Genomic DNA, 17,024 nt, shown 5'->3' with positions numbered 1-17,024 from the left:
ATTTGTCCTAGAGACATTTAGATTCGTAATGTTTAGACTCAAAGAGACCACTCTCATACTCTGTGAGCACGGGCACCATTGTCTTGGGAGCTGCTCTCCTCGTGATGATGTGCGATGGGCCTACCGAAGTCGGAAGCCTTTGTCACCCTCCCATCGCCGGCCCCGAAGCTCCTGTATCTCTCTCCCACGTGGTCTGGTTGGAGCCCGCGCGGCCTAGCCCGGCCAGATCATCCAGACCTAAGGGGGAAAAGTCCACTGGGCACTTTTCAGCTGCTGCATCTTGGGACGAAATCTCCATGGACCCCAGAGCCCGAGGCACCGATTGACCAGGCTGGATCACCGATTCGACGATGCCAAAGTTCGATCGTGCAGTCATTCTCGAAACGACAATGTGCTTTCTCTGGTTTGGCCAACTTCATGACGAACGATTGGCTCCTCCTACCATAGGGAACGGGTGATCACGTTTGATGTTCTTCGCGAAAGCTATTCCGCCCAAGCAGGCTGACGACGTGCCTCTCAAGCAACATACGACCCGGAACAGGAGGATAACGATCCATTGAAAAGCCAAGGAAAGCTTCTTCACATCGTGGCGAAGTTTTGGGGGTCTATCGGAGCTCGTGCCGTCGTCGTGCCGTCGTCGTGCTTGGCGTTTGCGCAAAACATCACCCAGGACACGTTCCGTCAGCACACGCCCTTCTTCAAGGATCATCTTGGGCTCATGCGATTAACCAAAAGTCTGTAAAATGAAATGGTAAGCTTGTTCCCCCAAGGCACCAAAGACATCGACACCACCAAGACCAACACCCCCCGCCGTCAACCCTGGTTCCCCGACTTACACGGGGATCGAACAGCCAATCAGAGACGCCAATCCACCCACGGGGTCGGACCCAACGGCCACGGTCAACTCTCATCTCTTGCCGGGAACACAAACTTCTCGACCGACGACAACCCGGCCGGGATTGACGAATAGCAACGAGGTTCTCAACCAGGTTCGGGAAGCTCAGCAAGCTTAGAAAGCTCATGATCCCTTCTCGACCTGCAGCGCCAAGCCAACGCCACATGACGCCGTTCATCTCTTCTGCCTTCTGGCAACCCACCCCACGCAGCGCTCGCAGGCTTCATCCCCCAATCCGCAGACCGAACACGCCCAGCTTCCAGCTTCGGAGCTTCTTCCTTCTTGCTTGCCCTAGGGCCTAGCATGATTAGCCATCATCTCCGCTTCGCCGTCAAATAACAAGCGTCTTGGCGTTGGGAAGCCCGAGATGGCCCCGACTCACCACCTCAAAGTTCGCGCAGAGACACGTGCCTCTGTCGCTCAAAACGAGCCGTGAAGTTACATTCAGCTTGCTATCCCATCCGACCCAGCACGCCGTCATGATATCGGTCTAGCCGTCTTTCTGCCCCCTCCTGCGCGGGCCAATCGTACATCAATATTGATGCTCTCGGTGCAGACGGAATCCTACCCATTACGTTGGACTAACGTTCTGCGCAGGCTGGGATGATGCGCCGCGCAATCTGCAGCTCTCTCTCACCCGGGGCTGTCTTCAAAGTATGGAACCCGCGAATGCGAGGATCCGCGAACCGACAGAATGTTTTTGTCATGCAGTAGACAGGGAACTTTTGGCGGGGGAATTAGCCTTCCCATCTCTAAAGAGACATGGGATGACTTTTCGTCCCCTAGCTGAACTTATTGGTATATAAGCTCCCGAGCCGCAGGAAAGCTTCTGCTCCAGCGTCCCGGTCAAGCTTGTTGTGCCTCGTCTTCTCATCCCACGCTTCATTGTGCTCTTTGGCTTCGCTCTGCAGCCAATTCACCCAGAGGACACACAAAAGATGGTCAAGCTCAACCCCCTCGCCGCCGTCCTGGCCGCGGCTTCGCTGTCGTCCCTCGCCTCGGCGCAGACCTACCAGCGCCTCGGGACGTGCCCGGACCTCGGCTGCGTCCTCCCGCCCGACCAGTCCGACTTCCTCCCCGGCCAGACCTTTGACCTCCGCGTCGAGGTCCACGCGCCCGTCAACGGCTCCGAGGCGTTCAACAACGGCGTCCCCGATGAGGCCTTCACGGCAACCATTGCCAAGGAGGGCGGTGCCGTCAAGAGCTTGACCGAGTTCTTCGGCCTCGAGGAGCCCAAGCTCGAGAAGTGGTCGTTTGGGTGGTACGAGGACCTCTTTGCCGAGGACGCCAAGCAGAAGAGCGTCGTCAACGTGGCGTCCAAGATTTGGCGCCGCCTCGCGCTCTATGAGCCTGGCAACTACGTCGTCACCCTCACGTACTACGACGGCAAGAAGACCACCGCCAACTGGGTCGTGCGACCTCTGGCGACGGAGAAGAAGGCCAAGAATGTCATCTTCTTTATTGGTATGTTCTCTGTGGTTGTGATGATTGTGCCCGTGCTAACTTGGACTCAGGCGACGGAATGACCACCAACATGGTATTGACCGCGAACTCGCATCTCTTGACACCATACTGACACCCACAGGTCACTGCCGCCCGTCTTCTCGGTCACAAGAGCATCAATGGAAAGTACCAGACCAGCTTGGCTCTCGACAAGTTCCCCGTCATTGGTCACCAGATGACCCATTCCATTGACAGCTACATTACCGACTCTGCCAACTCGGCGTCTGCGCTGTACTCTGGTCACAAGAGCACCGTGAACGCCATGGGGTAGGTGAACGATGATGAACTGCTAGGGTGCTCGCTGACATGTGCCAGTGTCTACGTCGACTCTTCCCCCGACGCCTTTGACGACCCCAAGGTCGAGACTATTGTCGAGCTGATCCACCGTATCTGGGTATGTCAGAAGTCCCTGGCCGCTCAGAAATCGTACTGACAAACGCAGGGCTCCGCCTGGGGCGCCGTCTCCACGGCCTTCATCGCCGACGCGACACCCATCGCCCTGACGGCGCACACCCGCGCCCGGTCCCTGTACGGGCCCCTGATCGACCAGGCCCTCAACGGCATCACAAACTACACCTGGACAAAGATGACCGGCCCGGACGTCTACCTCGGCGGCGGCGCCGAGCAGTTCTACCCGGGCAAGGGCTCCTACCAGGGCAAGGACTACTATGCCGCCTTCGCCGACAAGGGCTACAGCGTCGCCCTCAACAAGACGTCGCTCGAAGCCGCCGACCCCAACGAGCGCATCCTCGGCATCTTTACTCAGGGCAACCTCCCCGTCTGGCTCGACCGTAATGTCCTCACGGAGAACCTGGCCAAGCTGAGCAACGATCCCACGGGCAATAAGAGCGCCGCCGCCGATGTTCCCGGGCTCAAGGAGATGACGCTCAAGGCCGTCGAGACGCTGCACAACCGCGGAGGCGAGCGGGGCTTCTTCTTGATGTCCGAGGCCGCGTCCATCGATAAGCAGATGCACGCCCTCGACTACGACCGCGCGCTGGGCGACCTGCTCGAGCTCGACGACACCGTCAAGGCTACGCTGGAGAAGCTCGAGGAGCTCGGCATTCTTGAAGAGACCCTCGTCGTCGTTTCGTCCGACCACGGCCACGGCTTTGAGTGAGTACTCGTCAACATCTACTACAGTCTCGATACTGACATTAGCAGCGTCTTTGGCAACGCCGACACAAAGTACCTAGCTGAGCAAAAAGACGACCGCACAAAGCGCAAGGCCGTCGGCGTCTACGCAAACTCGGGCCTGTCGCAGTACACCGTCGAGCAGCCCGGCGTCTCGTACAACACGGGGCCCAACTTCCCGCTCAACTGGTCCCCGCGCTACGCCATCGCCGCGGGCTTCGGCGCCAACCCGGACCGCCGCGAGGACTACAAGGTCCACGCCGACGGCGCGCGCACCCCGGCCGTTGCGGCGACGAATACCACGGACTACTACGCCAACCCCAAGGACGCCGTCGACGGGTTCGTCGTGAATGGCACGCTGCCTACTAACGAGGCGCAGGGCGTGCACTCGTTGACGGACGTTGCTGTGTGGGCGAGGGGACCCTGCCAGGAGACGTTTGGTGGGACGTATAGCAACATTGATGTTTTCTACAAGATGGCGAATTGTCTTGGTCTCGCGCAGCCTAGGAACGCGACGGCGCCTGGGACTGGGTGTGCGAGGAAGGCTAGGGCTCTCCATGCTTGAGGATGGAGGTTACGTTGAAAAAAAGAAAAAAAAAAGAGGTTTTGAGACTTTGGTATAGCATGGCGAGCGGGTGTTGAGGCGGTTGATGTTTGGGTGTGGGATGGCGTATTTGCAGAGGCTGGAGAGGCTCTCTCGTAATGAAACTCGTTGTTAAAGTATAGAACTAATACTACGTTGGTCAAGAAAATTATCTTCGCCTATCACCAGCCTGAAGAGTCTGAAGTACTGATCGGTTTGCTCTGGTGTTCGTAGAGATGAACAGTCAGATGGACGGATGGAAACGCTCCCTCTCTGCTCGTCACCATGTAAGTCTCCCATGAACTCTTTTGAAGGCCCGCTTCAAGGCTATCTTCATGTACGAAATTGCACACCATTCTCTGACATTGAAAGCACCGTAGAAGGCTCGTGCTACGTCAAGAGTATAGTCTCGTGAAGTTGTTTATGCATCGGTGCCCCAAAATCAAGTCGAAGAGATTGTGCACGATACCTCAAGCAGCAGTACGAACACAAAAGAGAATCCTGATCTATGATTTCATTGATCTTTCACACCAAGGACTCTCAAAACTTGTCCGATGCGAGTCTAGGCCACAGTGCCACTCGGTGATGTTACAATGAACCCCCGGGCTCCATTCGCTCGGGCCCATCATCGGCCGATGAACTGACCATGATCCACTTTCCGTCGTCCGTTTTGTCCCCCTCTGTCAGCCCACGATGGACGGGATCAATTTACCCTCTCTGGTCGTATTGTCCACGGGCAGAGAATCTGTTCGCTTTTTCAAGGAACTAGATGGGCTAGGACGAGGGTACCGGGAAAAAGGAATAAACAGATGACCTCTGCCTTTGCCAACCTGGGTGAGCCGCAAAGCATGGTTACATCCCGGAAGACAGGCGAGGCAAGCGAGGCAGAAAGATCAGACCGCGCAGGTGTCAACTGATGTAGCTATGTCGTGCATTGTTCGTTTCTTGTTTAGATTGCTGCCCCCGTTCGGATCTCTTGCGAAGGGGGGTACAGTTCGTGTGGTAAGCAGGGTCGATCTCCCGCGCGGTCCGACTCTGTGGGGTTTGACTCGTAACCCGAGTGGATGCAGAACACCAAGAATCACAAAGATGCCACTCAGCAATCATAACCCGTGAGAACTTCACTGCTTCTTTGAAATGTTCGCAACCTGATATCGAATATGCGACCCGCACTATCTACACTAACTCCCACGGCAATCTACCCAAAACCCTAGAAAGAAAGAATTAAATTCACCTCTCAGCAAGCCTCTCCATAATCCCCATCGCCTCCTCATCATCAACCTCTCCCTCGGCACACTTGCCTGTAAAACAACTCGAGTGCGCCCAGACACGGGCCCCTCAAACCCGTCAACCGCCCCTCAACATTCTCCTTCCTCACCCCGCCGCCGATAATAACCTCCAGTCCCTTTCCCGTCCCCTTTGCCAGCGGCCCCCGACGACGCCGCCTCCCGCACAACAACCTCCAGCGCGGCCCGGTTCTCCGCCGCGTTTCCCGGCCCGCCGGACGTAAGCACCCCCTCAAACCCGCAGCCCACCAAATCCCTCACCCCCTTCGTAATCGTCTCGGCTCTTCCATCGCGAATAACCTCGTCAAAAGCCCGGTGGAAAGAACACGCAAGTCCGCCAGCGGCCTCCACCAGCCTCCGATTCCTCTCGACATCAACCACAACCCCACCATCATCACCAACATTCCTCCTCTCCAAAACCCCAAACACAAACCCATCCCCCCTCTCTCCTCTCAACACGCCCCGAAACCTCTCCACATCCCTCACCATCATCTCAAACTCGTCATCATCGTACACAAAGTCCACCTCATCTTCAGGGCGCTTCCCCCGCGGCCGGATCATGATCCGCACGGGCACCATGAGCCAGTTATTCACGCCCTCGAGGTCCGCGAGCGCGGGCGTCGTGCCGCCGACGGCGTAGCTCCCGCGCGCGTTGAGCTCGATGCGCTGCGCGCCGATGGCTTGGGCGTGCAGCGCCGAGGAAGGGGAGAAGACTGGTATCTCGAGGTGGATTGGCATCGTGGGCGGCGATTGCTTTGTGACTGTCATTTGGGTGGTTGTTTGGTGGGTGATGTTCGTTGTTTGATAAAGTCCTTGGGGTAAGGTAGGATGGATTGGATAGTCGATTGGATAATCCGTTGATGTGATAGGTTCAATCGAATTAAGGTAGCGGGAAAAAGTAACGACAACCCTGCAAGTTTCGCTCAACGTTGGTTTGACTTTAAAGAATCGAGGATGAAAGACACAATCCAGAACGAACACCAGAAAGTCAATTGCAAGACGGCCGCGTTTTAAAGACTTGACTATTCCTATGATATTTCTTGTTTATTTGCCTCTCGTCGCCCTTCTGTCCTTATCAGCCTTGCTTTTGCCCCTTCGCTCGGACGGCACTTTTAATATCAGATCATGCCACCCTTCCTTGCTTGCTGTTCGTGTCAGTTACCCCACCGGCGACATGGAGTCTTGGAGACCTGGATTCAAAAAAGTCGTTCGAGTTGACCCCCTCGGCTGGCTTAGTCATTGTGCACATCTTATTAAACCTGAGACGTGGGATAAAGGGGGGCACAATCGAAGGATGGGGAAGCTATGAATGATTGATGCTCAATTCCTATGAAGACTATGGGGAACTATCTCGCGGGGTCCTGAACGACTAGGGTCTATCCATCTCCCACTGTCTGCATCCCGAAAGCCATGATGGGTATATTTGCCATTAACCTCATCCCGACGCCTAAACCAAGGCTCGAATCCGGCCACAATGCTCAATGCCAATGTCGAAACTCGATTGTTTCTTCCGGACGCCGCCAAAACGCCCAATGCCAATGTGAAAGCCTCCAAATCCGTGATAGAGTGGTGATGTCTTCGTAATCGCTGCGTCTGTGCTTGTCGCGGGCGGGTCTACAAAGCAACTGAATGCCACTGTCACCCTGACGAAAGTCGCAATGTCCTGACCTGGAGAGCAGAGAGTACAGCGTAAGAAGCTCACTCGTTGCGCTGAGCGGACGCAGCCTCAAAGGCTTGGAACATCTCTGGCTCGTACTGAGGCACATGGGCATTCCTCGAGCCGCCGCCCTGATCGTTGCTGTGCTCGGCGAGGTCCTGACGAGGAGGGTAGGGAGAGACGTAGGGGCGAGGGAACCGCTCGTCCTTGGTCTGTCCACGGTCGTGCATGTAGCCGTTCTGAGGGTCGTACTCGGCAGGGTTCTGAGGGAGCGAGGCAGAAGAGGCAGCAGGGTGGTGGGACTGCGCGTGCTCTTCGCGGTTGTTGATGTGGGCTCCCTGGCGGCTGTAGTCCTCGGCGGCATGCTGACGAGCGGTCGAAGAGAAAGATGGAGCCTGGAACAGCTCTTTCTCAGGCTCGTAGGCTCCCTGGCGGTGCTGATCCTCGTTGGAAGGCTGACGAACAGGGGCAGAGGAAGAAGGGCGCTGCAACTGCTCGTTCTGAGGCGCGCGACTAGCAATCTGAGCTCCCTGGCGATGATGATCCTCGTTGGCCTGCTGGTGAGCAGAAGGACGGCGAGAGGGCTGCTGGTGACCAGAGCTGGCTGTGGAGGGGCGCTGAGTGTAGTCCGGAATGGTCGAAGGATGGCCAACGTAGCTGGGAGAAGGCGCGGCACTATGCTGCGCGGAAGTGTCGTAGCTGGGCGTCATCGCAACTGAGCTGCGGCGAGAGGACATCGAGACTGGATGATCCGAGTAGCGAGGCATGGCATGAGGATCAGGGCGCGCCGAGGTGGGTCGGTTTCCGACAGCGTAGTCAGAGTAGCCCATGTTCGACTGCTGCGACTGGGGGTACGGAGGGTCCTGGCCGTACTGCATGGCAGGTTGGTGACCGTAGCTCGTGGAGGGAGCACTCTGGTGCTGGCCAGTGTTATACGCTGCGTTAGCGTGGTGTCCCTGGTTGCCGGGGGCATGCTGGTTGCGGCTCTGATCGTAGCCCTGGTTGGCGTGGTTCTGATCGTAGGCACGGTTCTGGTTGGAGCTCTGGATGCTGCGGTTCTGGTTGTAGTAGCCCTGGGTAGCGTGGTTCTGCTCGTAGCCGCCGTTCTCGTAGTTCTGGGAGCCCTCGACGCGGTTCTGGTCGTGGTAGCCCTGAGTGGCCTGGTTCTGGTCGTAGCCAGGATCGTAGCCCCGGTTCTCGTGATTCTGGCCCTCGACGCTGCGGTTCTGATCGTAGGCACGGCTGCTAGAGCTCTGACCGTGGTAGCCCCGGCTGTCGTCACTTCGACCCTGGCACTGGTTGATGTACTGTTGACACTGGGCGGCGTACTCCCGCTCGTAGTATTCACGGTTCTTGGCGCTCTGATCCCAGTAGGTCTCGGAGTTGGGGCCATTATCAAATTCTTGGGGGTTGGCGGTCTGGCCGTAGTACTCGCGCCCTTGGTTGTAGTGGCCCTGGTAGCCAGAGTTCTGATCGTACGAAGTCTGGGCTCTGGGGCCCTGATCGTAGTAGCCGTGGCTACCAGAATCCTGTCCGTAGTGGCCCTGCATTCTGGGACCCTGGTCATAGAAAGGCTGACGGCTGGATTGCTGTCCGTAATAAGCCTGGTGGGTTCTGGGGCCCTGGTCATAGTAGCCGTTGGTCCCGAGAGGAGTCGTCATTCGAGCGCGTTCCTGGTGCGGCTGCCGACCACGCTGAGAGAGCCTGGGGCTGTCGTACGGGTGAGCACGGAAGTCGCGGTTCCGCGTGACAGCCTTGGGAGGGCGAGGGGGCAGCGTCGAGCGCTCCTGCGACATGTTGCGCTGGGGCACCAAGCCGGGGTCGTGAGGGTTCATGTCAGCCACAGGGGCCGAGAGAGTAGGTCGCTGACCTGCAGCACGCTTGACAGCGCGAGTAGCAGTCTCAATCTGCTGGTCCCGAGCAAAGGTGCGAAGGTCGTTGTCAACATCGACAACATCGTCATCCTCTGCCTCGGCGTCTTCGTCACCTCCATCATCAATGTAGTCTCCGTCGTTGTGGTCGGTTCCCTCAGAGAAGATGGTCTCGTTCTCTTCGTCAGTGGTCTCGCCGGTATGCTTGTCGAAGCTGTCCTGAACCTGGGCATCCTGGGAAGGAACAGACGCCTCACCCTGCGACTGACTCTTCTTGAGCAAGGCTATGGCCCTCTTCGCCTCGTGTACGTATGGAGCTGCAAAGGGTGAGAAACGCATCTTGTCGTGATTCTGGAAGAAATGCTCCACTGTCTGATTGTTAGCATGGCAAGTATGTCGACGAAATGTGCTGAACGTACCAAGACTGAGATGAGTGTATTGGCGCTTGGCATTGGGGCCCATCTCCCGCTGCATAATGACGGCCAGCTCTTCCCAAGATCTGGGCGAGCCACCAACCCCTTTCGCCGAAAGAGGGACGATGGAACGCCAGAAGACGCGCTCTTCCTCTTTGCTCCACGCTTTGCCGGGCATGTTGGCGTGGTGCAGGATTGTCGCGATGGGCGGGTGCTGTAGTGGTAGAAAGCTCTCGGGGGGATTCTCGCGAGATGGCAATTCTTGCCAGATGGAGGGCTTCTCTTCGTCTGGTGTGTGATTTTCAGGAAGGAACGGCCGCCAAGTCACAGATGATGGCGGTCTGTCGAAAAGAAGAATGATGCTGTGGGTTGGATATCCGGAATTATTTTTTCGGAAGAATTTTGTGCGGCAAGAAGTAAAAGCGAGTCAAGTACGTGCTCGCGTCGAATGTAGGAAGGAATAAGTATGCCCTGAGGAAGTAGGAGTGGCCGGACTCCTGTAGGCGGGTGGTAGGTTGATATTTATATTGTGGGCGGTTGAGGTGGCCGTGATGGGCGAGGTGACCCAAAGGTAGTGAATAGGTGATGCGGTGGAATCATGATGCGGTCGAAAGGTGATGAGACGGAAGGGTGATGGGACGGTAGGCCACCTTTTCCACCCAAAGCAACTCTTCTGGTCGTGATGCGACGAAATCCCAAGAGGTTGCGGTGAATTGGTGATGCGGTAGAAACATGATGCGACGGAAGGGCGATGTGGTCGAAAGGTGATGTGGTGGAAGGGTTTTGCGACGGAAAGGTGATGCAATAGAAGGGCTATGCGACAGAAGACTGATGCGATAGAGTGATGATGCGGTCAAGAGTCGATGCGGTGAATAGGTTGTGCGATGGATTGGTGATGCGACGAAAGGTGAGTGCGATGAAAGATTGGACGAGTGATGGCGTGCTGGGAAGGAGCAACGGAGACGAGGTCCGGTATCATGGCCGTATTCGAGCAGGACAAGTCCATCACAAACGATGGAACCATGGACAGATCTTCAGGAGACGAAAGCAAGCATCCATGTACAGAGTCGAGGCCTTGGGTGTGGATGGTGACCCAAAGGTGGCTGTGAGGATTTTGAATCGGCGAAATGTTCAGCATCCATCAAAATGTGCAATTGGGACAACCGAGTGTGCTTCAAGCCATCCTGAGCAAGCAGAGATTTGGGACTCCAACCGGTTCTCGGATACGCCAAAGACAACCCAGCAGACGGCCCTGCCGCTGAGTTAACCGAATTCCATCTGTTGCTGAACCATCTGCTGAACCGTCTTCGGCATGCTGCCATTCGAACAGGTGCATCGAGCTACCCTCGGCAGATCGTAAGAACGAAGCTATTCTGCTGCTCACAGGACCCGTTGGCACATCAAAGTCGTCAGCAAAGGGCCTGTGGAAAGTTGAAGCTGAACTCTCTTTGAAGTTGCAGAACTTCGACTGAGACGAGCAGCACAACGCCGCACTGAGCTCTTTGAACCCAGATCGAAGGTCCAATTGGAAAATAGCCTACTCAAAAGGGCTCTGAGGGTCTGCTGCTTTGTACCCCCTGGCAGTCAATGCTGCTGCCAGCCGCCATTCAAGTCTCGAGAGCTGTCACCAAGTTAGAAACCCATTGCCTGACTAAAAGGGGGCGAATACCAACAATGCTCTTCTTCTCGGGAGCAACAACACCCTCTCTGATCCAGAATCCCCAGCCGCCCATCATGTTGGCCAGCATCATGTCCGTGGTCAAGCGATCGCCGACGACGGCAACCTGCGACGGATGGGAGACGCCCGTTTCGGGGTGCTTGCGGAAGTACTCCATGATCTCGGAGCCACAGCCGGGCTTCTTCGTCTTGTGAGGCAAGACGGTAATGCCGGTGGCCTCTTCGAGCTCCCTGGCCAGCATGAGCGAGCTGTCATAGGACGTCGCTCCGGCCGTATTGGAGACGATAACCAGCCGGCGGCCGGGATACGCGGCCTTGAGCTGCTCGAAGCGCTCCTTGATGATGATTCAGCGGGCTGGAAAGCTTGGGTGAAGCAAGCAGTGACATACCTTGTAAGGCTTGTGGACCTCATTTGTGTGGGGAACCGCGAAGCAGTCGTCCTTGTCGAGCACCACGGCCCTGATGTCGCATTTCCGATTCTGGCCCTCAAAGGCTTTTTCGAACGGGATGGGGAGGTCGTTGAACGTCGCGACCGTATGCTGCGGCAGACACAGCGTGGGCTTGAACAGAAGCTTGAATACGTTCACCGTGCCAGAGAGGTTGAGATTCATCTTGGTGATGGGCCCTTGGGGTAGGATGGGATTTGGGGGGAAGGAGGTGAAGTTCTTGGTTGGACAGAGGAAGGGCCGGAGAGATTTGGACCATGCGGGGAGCTTGGGCCACCTGCAGAATGCGCAACAGCTACCCCTGTCCGTATGATAAGATAAGCACCACGGGCCCCACCGTAGTGACACCGGACAACTCAATTAGACACCCGGGACCCACTCGGCCGCCTCCCTGTCCGACTGCACATTTTCGCGTCCCCAGCGCGTCGTCTCCGGTTGCCGTGCCGTCGAAAGCCGCAAAAATATTGACCACCACCCACGCCCATTGAACCAGCACGTCAGCAAAAGCAACGACAGCAAACCAAGAGACGCAACACAATGTCCAGGAAAAGACCGCAAGAAGCAGACGTGGGCGATTCCCCCAGCAGCAGACTGAGCCAGAAGCGCTCCCGCCAACAGCTGCATGACGGAGCCGACGACGAGCCCATCAACGGGACCCCCTCGAAGCGGAGGCGCCAGGCAGCGGACCCTTACGAAGTGCCCTCTGACAGCGATGCCGCCGATGGTGATGATGGCGAAGCTTCAGCGGCAACGGCAGCAGCAGCAGCAGCAGACCCCGAATCCGAACCCGAAGAACACACCCCGAAAAAGAAACGAGGCCGCCCACCGAAATCAGCAACGCCTCAAGGCAGCGGTGCCGTCACGCCCTCGAAGCTGCGCCGGGTGAACACGCTGGTGACGCCCGTCAAGGCCGCCATCACACCGCGGCGGCGCCAGGCCGCGGACCGCTCCGCACGGAGGAAGAGCGCCAGGGCTCTGATCCAGAGCATTGTCGCCGACGAGGACAGCGACGAGGACGAGGGTCTAGCACGCGAGATTTACGAGTCGAGCGAGGAGGAGGAAGAGGAGGAAGAGGCCGAGGAACAGAGGACACCGCGGGCAAAGACGACAACATCGGCGACGAAACCATCCACAACATCAGCACCAGCATCAACATCACAACCCCCCGAGCCAGAAACACCATCAGCAACGACCCCCGCCGCCGCGGCCGCCCGCGCAAGCTCCCGCCCCCTGAAATCGCCCACCCCTGCCCCGCGAACTGCCCCCCACGAAATCTACTTTGAGCACAACAAGCCCGGCCGCGCAAAGACGTCCCACAACACCCTCGCCTCCCTCAACCTCCTCACGCACGAAGAGTACTTTGACCTCCTGCGTGCGTCCGCCGAAAGCCAAAAAGACCCCCATGCAGACGACCTCGTCTACCTCGAGTCCCTCCACGAATCCTCCTTTCCGCAGTGGCGCTTCGAGCTCGCACAAGGCTTCAGCCTCTGCCTGTACGGCCAGGGCTCCAAACGCAGCCTCGTCGCCAAACTCGCGGCGCACCTCTACGCCGCGGACCCGGAGGCGCCCATCGTCGTGGTCAACGGCCACGTGCGCTCTCTAACAGCCCGCGAAGTCTTTTCCACCGTCGCGGCGGCGCTCGATCCGGCGCTGAAACTACCCGCCCAGACGACGGCCATGGTCCAGGCCCTCTCCTCGGCCCTCACATCTCGGTCTACATCAGCATCACAAAATCGCAAACCCATAACAATCCTCCTCCACTCCATAGACGCCCACCCCCTCCGCAAACAAGCAACCCAACAACTCCTCTCCCAACTCGCCTCCCTCCCCACATCCGCCTCGTCGCAACAGCAGACACGCCCTCCTTCCCCCTCCTCTGGGACGCCGCCCAGCGCACATCCTTCAACTTCCTCTTCCACGACGCCACCACCCTCCAACCCCTACAGGATGTCGAACTCGACCCCGTAGATGAGGTCCACGAGCTCCTCGGCCGCAAGGACCGGCGCGTCAACGGCAAAGACGGCGTCGTCTTTGTGCTGCGCTCGTTGCCCGAGAACGCAAAGAAGCTGTTCGAGTTGCTCGTCATCGAGGTCCTGTCCGCCATGGACGATGACGGCGGTGGTGGTGGGCAGCAGTATGGGGCGGAGAATCCGGGTGTCGAGTATCGGATGGTGTATAATAAGGCCGTGGAGGATTTCATTTGCAGTTCCGAGATGGCGTTCCGGACGCTGCTGAAGGAGTATGGCCCCCTATCTTTGGTGCATATGTGAAGCAGAAAGCTAACGTGAACAGGTTCCACGACCATCAAATCATTGAGAGCAGGAAGGACGCTCTCGGCACGGAGCTCTTGAGTATCCCCTTTAGGCGGGAGGAGCTCGAGGCCATTCTCGAGGACTTGATGTCATGAGTTGGCCGTTACATACTTATAAATCATTGTACATCTAAAGCATTCAGGAGGGCAAAAGCATACTGGCGTTATCTGACATCTGTAGCTCCTCCGGGACGATTCACGCAAATCACATAGCACATAGACAGGCATGAGAATCAAGGCGTTGCATTCATAATCATGATCACCCATGTTCTAGGAGTATTTTGTAAAGAAGAAATACCAAACCCATCTCGTGAAACCCTGGACCCCCTTGAAAACGCCAGCCCATAACAACCCCCTCCCTACACCCCGATACTTTTAACACACGTCCAGAGGACCACCGGCACAATAACGTTATCGTTTCCACCGGTCAAGACTGCCTCCGTCAAGCTCGCCATGCTGGCGCAAAAGCCGGCGTTCCGCGCCGACGTGGGCCACCCCACATGCTGCTCCGCTGCGACGGACCACCCGCCAACCCGAAGCCAGGTCGTTGCCGCCATGAGCCCAAGGAACACGGCCACCGCGAACGCGACGCTTCCCTCGAGACTCTTGCCGCCGCCCCAGACCCATTTCCTGTGCCCGTACCGCCTGCCAATAAGAGACGCTGCCGCGTCGCCGAGGCCGACGCAGATGACGCCCGCCACCATACTAACTTCGCGCGTGGGCACCTCCCACCCGGTCAAGTAGCTGCTGCCAGAGCGCGGAAGGGTGGCGAGGGACAGCCAGAGAGGGATGGCGCACCCGATGAGCAGAAACAGATGGGAGATGACGACGGGCCCCTTGTGGTCTCGGCCATCCACGTATGGCGTGAGGAAGGAGGCGATGGGCCGCGACAGCGGTGGGAGTTGACTCGCCCGCAAGAGGTCGAGAATGAGAAAGATGGCGAGGACGAGCGACAGTGCCAAGGCCGCAAAGACGGGGTCGACAAAGGTCGCAGGGAGGAACATGCCGACCATCATGAAGTGGAACACCTTTCGCCTCGTGTCCACCTCGTACTTGGGGTCCAGGCGGATGACCACAGTCAAGCCTACAATAACAATGGCAAGCCAGTACGCTGCCATCAAGAGCCGCGTGTTGGCTTCACCAAAGTCGGAGAGCCGAATGTGCTGCACCCAGCCCTGGTGGCAGGACGCCTTTGCAGCGTCCTCGCCCAGGCGTGCAGGTAGGCAAATCCATCTCTCGAGGTTCGCTTCGACCACTTTGAACCTAAACCACGGCAGCTCGCCAAAGAGATACCCCAACGCCCAACCGACGGGCTCGTTACCCAGCAGAGCATGGCGACCAATGTACTCTCGCACAGGCACCAAAATGATGAGCACAATACAAGTGTAGACGTACGTCGCGTACGACCACTTTCTCATAGTTGCTTGCGCTTCTGTCAACTTGAAGAATGAGCGAACGGTAGTCGAAGCGGTGCGTTTCCTTCGGCCCGCTGACGTGTGTGTCAGAGACCGCCTCGGCCGCTGCAAAGCATACGGAAACGTGTTGCGTCGTCCGGCGGCGAACCCGTCTGGTGATGCTGGGGCTTTGCCATCGGGAGAGGCGCTCATCTTGCGCTCTCCCCGGGAAGGCATATCGGCCATGCCAAACGTCCGGACTCTCATGGGCTTCGCAAAGGGTCCGTTTATGATTTCCTCTTCTGAATCGCCCAGTTCAGATGCCGACTCCTCCAATGATGAGCCCAGCAGCTCGTGCTTGAAGCGCCGCATAGAGAGCCCCTCGGAGAGGAACCCAAAGACGGATGACTTTTTTGACGGGTTCACAACGCGCCTGAAGCGCAGCCTTGGAACCCTAGCCAAGGCGATCCCCCATCGAATCACCGGTCCGCAGACGACGAGCACGCCCACGCCGCCTCCCCAGAGCAGCGCTTGTAGAATGGTGACCTGCGGCGAGTGGGCGAGGAGGAGCACATTGATCAGGGCGATGGAGAGCAGCTGCAGCTCAGCCGTGAGCAGGCTCGTCGTAGTAAGATAGTGCAGCACTTCCAGCAGCGTCTGGTGCAGCGGGTACAGGAGAACAGCCGTCTCTGGGCTGATGCTTGGTCTGGATAGTGTCGCTCCCGGGTGTTGCTGCGAAAGCCACATGGGAAAGCAGGACAGAACCCATTGCAGGGGGTTGATGGCTTCGTGAGCGCGAGCCGTCGGGATTAAGTATTTGGGTATCGAAGAAATGCTCAGAATAATGTTTGTAAGGACGACCGCCTGGTTGTCCGGAGATATTAATAACGCCACGAGGAGCGTCACAGACGGCGGATACAAAATGGGCGCAGGGTCAAAGACGGTGGGCACGGCAATGGCTGGCTTTTTGGAGGAAGGCCTGTGGCGGGTTGACCATGCGAAGAGTCGGATCGGATAGAGGATCATGAGAGAGGTGATAAGCGTGGCTGGGAAGCGCAATTCTGTACATGTGAGTTTTGCGTTCCAAGACCTGGGATCTGATAGCATACCTCTGCTCCACGCGGTGAAGAGTGGCTTCACCAACGCATTCGAGCGAACCACTGCAAAGAGCGAACCGACAATGATGAACTCTGACACGCGCCGGATGAGCTCCTTTGTACGGCGGTAGTTGCGCTCGTTGAGGAACCTGCGGGCCTCTTTCCGATCCTCCTTTTCCTTTTGCTTCCGCAGAGCATCTTCCTCCTGGTCTGGAGAGAAGAGGGGCGTCGACGAGCCCGAGAGCACCTCGTTCCGGCCCCTCAGCCCCTTGTGCAGGCGGACCTTGGGCGCCGGCAGCCCCTTGAGAAAGTGCTCATCGTCGGCCTCGGTACCACTGTCGCTACCCTGGGAAGAGTCCTTGGCAAACGATGGAAAGGGAGACGGGGTTCGGCTCGAGTCTGTTGATGATGTCCTCGGCGGCGTCGGTGCGGAATTGGGCGGCTTATAGACTAGACGGTGGGCGGGATGAGGGAGCTCGGTATTGAGGTGGTGATAGGGATGCGGGGAGCGGCTGAGAGATCGGATTTCATCGTTTGCTTCTGTATCGTGGCCGAAGAGAGCGTTCGGTTCGAGATGCGCGGGCATGGCGGAGCTATCGCATTGGAGACGAGTACCAGCATTCGTTTACTGGGGATCGGGAATCACTTTGTTGGCGATGCTGGGCAACATGGAATTGGGACGCAGGGCTGTCGCGGGGGTGATTGGGGGGCGTCGCAACGATGATGGTGTTTCTTTCACGTCAGGCCGCGAGTGACA

The 17,024-nt window shown here is 57.6% G+C and overlaps 6 protein-coding genes across 6 annotated transcripts; 2 read left to right on the top strand and 4 right to left on the bottom strand.

Moving 5' to 3' along the window:
• Nucleotides 1-1,833: 1,833 nt before the first annotated feature.
• Nucleotides 1,834-4,097, top strand: N0V96_003479 (uncharacterized protein; the record flags this gene model as incomplete). Its single annotated transcript, XM_065756849.1, has 6 exons — nucleotides 1,834-2,359; nucleotides 2,410-2,432; nucleotides 2,481-2,665; nucleotides 2,714-2,792; nucleotides 2,841-3,514; nucleotides 3,563-4,097. The coding sequence occupies 6 exons, from the start codon at nucleotides 1,834-1,836 to the stop codon at nucleotides 4,095-4,097; spliced, it is 2,022 nt and encodes a 673-aa protein (XP_065614616.1).
• Nucleotides 4,098-5,473: 1,376 nt separating this feature from the next.
• Nucleotides 5,474-6,169, bottom strand: N0V96_003478 (uncharacterized protein; the record flags this gene model as incomplete). Its single annotated transcript, XM_053198483.2, has 1 exon — nucleotides 5,474-6,169. One exon carries the CDS (start codon nucleotides 6,167-6,169, stop codon nucleotides 5,474-5,476), a length of 696 nt encoding a protein of 231 aa, XP_053044019.2.
• Nucleotides 6,170-7,099: 930 nt separating this feature from the next.
• On the bottom strand, nucleotides 7,100-9,520 carry N0V96_003477 (uncharacterized protein; the record flags this gene model as incomplete). The annotated part of the gene is made up of 2 exons (XM_053198484.1): nucleotides 7,100-9,297; nucleotides 9,349-9,520. 2 exons carry the CDS (start codon nucleotides 9,518-9,520, stop codon nucleotides 7,100-7,102), a joined length of 2,370 nt encoding a protein of 789 aa, XP_053044020.1.
• Nucleotides 9,521-10,879: 1,359 nt separating this feature from the next.
• N0V96_003476 (uncharacterized protein) lies at nucleotides 10,880-11,630 on the bottom strand (the record flags this gene model as incomplete). The annotated part of the gene is made up of 3 exons (XM_065756848.1): nucleotides 10,880-10,963; nucleotides 11,016-11,354; nucleotides 11,409-11,630. 3 exons carry the CDS (start codon nucleotides 11,628-11,630, stop codon nucleotides 10,880-10,882), a joined length of 645 nt encoding a protein of 214 aa, XP_065614615.1.
• Nucleotides 11,631-12,002: 372 nt separating this feature from the next.
• ORC2 (Origin recognition complex subunit 2) lies at nucleotides 12,003-13,872 on the top strand (the record flags this gene model as incomplete). Its single annotated transcript, XM_065756847.1, has 3 exons — nucleotides 12,003-13,177; nucleotides 13,234-13,704; nucleotides 13,758-13,872. The coding sequence occupies 3 exons, from the start codon at nucleotides 12,003-12,005 to the stop codon at nucleotides 13,870-13,872; spliced, it is 1,761 nt and encodes a 586-aa protein (XP_065614614.1).
• A 263-nt stretch (nucleotides 13,873-14,135) lies between these two features.
• On the bottom strand, nucleotides 14,136-16,853 carry SEC59 (dolichol kinase; the record flags this gene model as incomplete). The annotated part of the gene is made up of 2 exons (XM_053198487.1): nucleotides 14,136-16,231; nucleotides 16,280-16,853. 2 exons carry the CDS (start codon nucleotides 16,851-16,853, stop codon nucleotides 14,136-14,138), a joined length of 2,670 nt encoding a protein of 889 aa, XP_053044023.1.
• Nucleotides 16,854-17,024: the final 171 nt, after the last annotated feature.

Source organism: Colletotrichum fioriniae (assembly GCF_027942845.1).
Source record: "Colletotrichum fioriniae strain IMI 355084 chromosome Unknown scaffold_3, whole genome shotgun sequence".
Classification (NCBI taxonomy): domain Eukaryota; kingdom Fungi; phylum Ascomycota; class Sordariomycetes; order Glomerellales; family Glomerellaceae; genus Colletotrichum; species Colletotrichum fioriniae.
The sequence above is the reverse complement of the archived record's forward strand: the minus strand, read 5'-3'. Positions and strand labels throughout refer to the sequence as shown.